At 60.1% G+C, this 4,579-nt stretch overlaps 1 protein-coding gene across 1 annotated transcript; it reads right to left on the bottom strand.

The window, feature by feature from the left end:
* Positions 1-226: 226 nt before the first annotated feature.
* Positions 227-3,563, bottom strand: HTR1B (5-hydroxytryptamine receptor 1B). The gene is made up of 2 exons (XM_075707491.1): positions 2,361-3,563; positions 227-1,295 (listed from the first exon to the last, which is right to left on the bottom strand). Exon 1 carries the CDS (start codon positions 3,561-3,563, stop codon positions 2,424-2,426), a length of 1,140 nt encoding a protein of 379 aa, XP_075563606.1. The 3' UTR covers positions 227-1,295; positions 2,361-2,423.
* Between the last annotated feature and the right edge of the window lie 1,016 nt (positions 3,564-4,579).

The raw sequence follows: 4,579 nt of genomic DNA, 5'->3' as shown, positions 1-4,579 counted from the left end.
CAGTACTGGTTAGGATGAAAGCAAAGCTGCCTGTTAAAAATCTGACCACTGATCGAGGCTCGCAATTTCAGCCTTCATCAATTGCTTTCTTGAGTGACTCATCAAATCAGCGTTACCTAAAAAGTCAATACTGAAAAACCAGGTAAATCAATAAATACTCCTTTCAGTCACACAATTGCTACCACTCTTGAGAACACAGTAAAGCATTTTATTGTTTATACTCATTTTCATTTACACATAGGAAGAACAATCAATGCAGTTCTATCACAGCAGGTGGAACATATCCTCAAACTCTAACTTTGACTGCTGAATATGCATAGACCTGTCTTAAGGTCTGATCAGGGAAAAAAAAAAATAGGGGGCAAGTAGGGAGAAGAGTAATTTCACTAACATCAGTTAATTCATGATTCATGGGTATTTATTTTGCAGGTGATATAGCTCTTCTGAAAGAGCAAACTGCTTCACTTCTTTACAAATACACTAAATAATGTAATTACTTAGAGAATTCTAAATTTTGCAGTGGTTCATGCGGTAAGGGTGTGCAACTGACACAAAATGGAAAACATGGTTACAACATCAAACTGCTACTTCTATTACCAGCTGGTTTATGGAAAAGGTCATTGGACTTCTTGATTTCTGCTCGAGTGATGGAGTAGAAGCAAGAAGTATTTACGTTATAAAGGCAACTATGAGGACAGACTATAGATATGCAGTGCAGTTGAACAGGTCTACAACTCTTGTTTCTACAGCATTTGCATTTGCTATTGTTTTGAAATACAAATATAACTTTTGCACACTGTCACTTCTCACACATGTTCAGCTGAAGGAGTCATTTACAGAATTTACTCTGATGCTCCTATTTTTAATGTTGCTTTTTTCTCCTCTTGGCCTCCTAAGTGAAGTGAGCAACTCTTTCCACTGAAAGAAATAAATTACAGGTGTGCAGAAGTACAACTACGCTACCAACACAGACAGAGACAACTGTGCTCTTGTGCACACCCCTACAACCGGCCGGAGAACAAATTAAGAAGTTAAGCCTGCAAAATAAATGGAGTTTACTCTCAAACTTTTTCTTCAGTCCAGATGAATTATAGACCTTGATTCGAGGCTGCCCTCTTTTTTTGCAACTGATCTGCGTGACTATTGGAACAGCATCTCTGCCAGAGTCATTACACTGAAATGCAGAGCTGAGCAGTTTGGTGGCAGTATGCATTGACGTTTTTGCAGCATCATGAGTCTGGCAACTGGGCTTGGGGAAGTTTCAAGCAGTGGGTCTTTACAATAGCAACTTGATTCTGCAGACAAAAAGCAAAAGATTGGCAGAATTATTAAAGTATCACAATAAAGGCAAGTATGTATTCTGCAGAACGTGGCGCTGGGTTTAGCTATTAGCTGGCAGCCACTTTTGTCAGAGGGGCAGAAAGGCACAGGTTTTCCGCGTGTGAAGAGGAACGTAAAGGTGTCGAGCCTTTCACGGTGGCTGAAAGGCAGCTTCCCTCGCAGGACGCCTGCTCCCAGCCGGCTCCGCTCCCAGCAGGAGCCCTAAGGAGGCCAGAAAGTAGGCTGAACTTTACAAGCAGCCTTAATCTGGGGCCTGTCCTACCTTCCTTCCTTTCCGGAAAAAAAAAAACCCAAAACAACCCGATGCTGGCACCTGGGCTGCATCCGACTGCCTGCCAAGGGGGCTGCACGCCCGGCTGCCCAGCGATGCCCCCCGCTGCCGGCGGGGGCCGGGAGGCGGCACCGGGGAACGCGGCGGGGGGGGGCGGCCCCTGCCCCCCCGGCCCCTGCCCCTGCCCCCCCGGCCCCGGCGCTCCCCGGGGAGCTCGGCAGCCGCGTTGGGGAGCGAGTGCCGTTTAGCACTAATTGCTCTAAACCACGGGCATTAGCATACGAAATGGCGGCAGACTGGTTTAATAGGTGGAATAAAGAGCAGATTGCCGCGAGTCACTCCATGCGAGCTGGGAGGGGGGGGACGGGGGACGGACACACGGGGCGGGGGGGGACGGGGACGACGGACGGACGGACGGCGACGACACACACACCGTGAAATGTCAGGAGCGTGCAGCATCGCCGCTGTTCGCCGCCACTTGCAAAGGGGGCCGAACACCAGCCAGGGGAGTGCCGTGCCCTGCCGTCCCGACCCACGGCACGGCTCGGCTCGGCCCGCCGGGAGCCTGGCACGGCGCTCCCGCCCGTGGGGCTCGCCCCCACCCCTCCGAGCGGGCTGGAAAGCAGCCGGTCCTGCCCGAGACGGGCTGGAAAAGCTGCTTGTGGGGTCGTCCCTCCTCACGCCATTCCCGATCCCACCCCCCCCACCCCGAGCATCGCCGCTCGCCGTGGCCGGGGAGCGCACCTACCTGTGGCGTCGGGCACGGGCGTGCATGGGGGCAGCCCCGGAGAACACATCGCATTCAAAATTTTCAGCTTGTGCATCGGAAACGTATGAGTTTGTGGAAAGCTTGTTTGAAGTCTTCGTTAGACATAGTATAGATGATGGGGTTGATGAGGGAGTTGAGATATCCAAGCCACGTGAAAAAGTCAAAGATGGCCATGTGGAACCAGCAAGCGTCCTTGCAAATAGGCAACACCAGGCTGATGATGAAAAAGGGCAGCCAACAGACGATGAAGGCTCCTAAAATAATCCCTAAAGTCTTTGTAGCCTTCCGCTCTCTAGCGGCCGTGAGCTTCTTTTTCTCCAGCAGGGCATCCGAGACCTTCACCTTCACCTGGTTCATGTACACGGGAGAGCCCGTTTCGCTGGATCCCTCGGGGGCCTTGGAGTTTATGGACGTGACGGAGGAGGACGACCCCGGGGAGTCTGTGATTAACTGAGCCCGCGTTAGTCTTTTACCTGCTTTCTTTGGCGTCTGCTTCAAAATCCGCGATCTGGCTTCCACGTAGATCCTCCCGTAGAGGGCTATCAGCAGCAGAGTGGGGAAGTAGAAGGCTCCCACCGTGGAGTACACGGTGTAGAGGACGTGGTCCGTGTTCACCACACAGTGAGAGACCTCCTCGGCCTTCGCCTGCCGCCAAAACAAAGGGGGCATGGAGATGCAGATGGAGAAGACCCACACCAGGGCGATCATGCCCGCTGCCCGCTTGGGAGTCCGTTTCGTGGAGTACTCGACGGCGTCGGTGATCGCCCAGTAGCGGTCCAGGGCGATGACACAGAGGTGCAGGATGGACGCCGTGCAACAGGTGATGTCCGAGGACAGCCAGATGTCGCAGACGATCTGGCCCAGCGTCCACTTGCCGGTCACAGTGTACATGGTGCTGATGGGCATGACGAGGATGGAGACGAGGAGGTCGGTGACGGCCAGCGAGGCGATGAGATAGTTGGCCGGCGTGTGGAGTTTCCTCGTCTGGTAGACCGTGGCGATGACAAAGGCGTTGGAGAGCACCGTGGCCAGGGTGACGAGCGCCAGGACGACGGCGAGCACGATCTTCCCGGAGAGGGGGGTGGCATCTTGGTAGATCCCTTCCTCGGCGCTGCAGTTTCGGCCCTGGTAAGAGTCGTTGGCGGGGAGCAGCGGCGCCTGGCAGGGGCCGGCCGGCTCCATCCCTCCGCGGCCGCCGCCCCCGCAGACGGCGGGGCTCGGCGCGGCACGGCGGGGCCGCTACCCCGGCAGGACCCCGTCGGCGCCGGGGGAGGGCTGCAGCATCCCCGCGCCGGCACCACCTCCCGCCCGCCCTTCCGGGAGCACCGAGCGGGGCTCCGCGGAGCCTCACTCCCCGCGGGCGAGGGAGCGGGGCAAACCGGGGGCCAGGCGTGCCCGCTCGCCCCGCCAGCTCATCGCCCCGCCGCCTCCCCGCGGAGCGCGGCCAGCCCCGGGCATGGGGCTCCCGCCCCGGCCACCCCTAGGCGCAGCCCCGCCGCCCGCGGCTCCGCACCGCGTCTCGACGGGCGCAGCGGCAGCGGCGGCGCCGCATGCCCGCGGGCGGCGGCCTCGCCCCCCGGGCTCCCGGCGCGACGGCGGCGGCTGCGAGGGCAGCGGAGCCGCCCCGCCGGGCCCTGCCTTCACACGCAGCCCGCCGCAGCAAGTTCGCAGCAGCCGCCGCCGCGGGTGCGGGAGGAGCGGGAGGAGGAAGAGGAGGGTCCGCGGGAGGCAGGGGGGGAGACCACCTCGCATGGCGCCCGGCCGCGGGCCATGCTGTCGGGGCCCGGCCTCGGCCCAGCGCCGGCAGCCGCGGGCAGGGGCCGGTGTGAGGGAGCGGCGAGCAGCCGCCGCCCCTTATATAGCGGGCGGCGCGGCGCCGCTCCGCCGGCACCGAGCAACCGGTGCCGCTCCCGGGCGGGCTGCCCGCCTGCCCGCGGAGGAGGAGGAGCCGCCGCCTCCCTCGGCCCTCCCTCCCGCACCCACCCGCCGTCCGACGGGGGGGCCCGGCCCGGCCCCGCGCACCGCCCTACCGCCGGCCCCCCGCCCCTGCCCCCCAGGCGTCGGGAGGAGCCTGGGCCCGCCCTGGCCCCTCCGCAGCGCGGCTGGGGAGCAGCCCCCCCCCCCCCTCCCCGCCGGCAGCCCGACCGGGGGGTGGCACGGCGCTGGGGGATGAGGGCCCCCCCCGGCCCTTCGCCTGG

This window comes from Pelecanus crispus, chromosome 3, assembly GCF_030463565.1.
Source record: "Pelecanus crispus isolate bPelCri1 chromosome 3, bPelCri1.pri, whole genome shotgun sequence".
In the NCBI taxonomy this organism is placed as follows: Eukaryota; Metazoa; Chordata; class Aves; order Pelecaniformes; family Pelecanidae; genus Pelecanus; species Pelecanus crispus.
The sequence above is the reverse complement of the archived record's forward strand: the minus strand, read 5'-3'. Positions and strand labels throughout refer to the sequence as shown.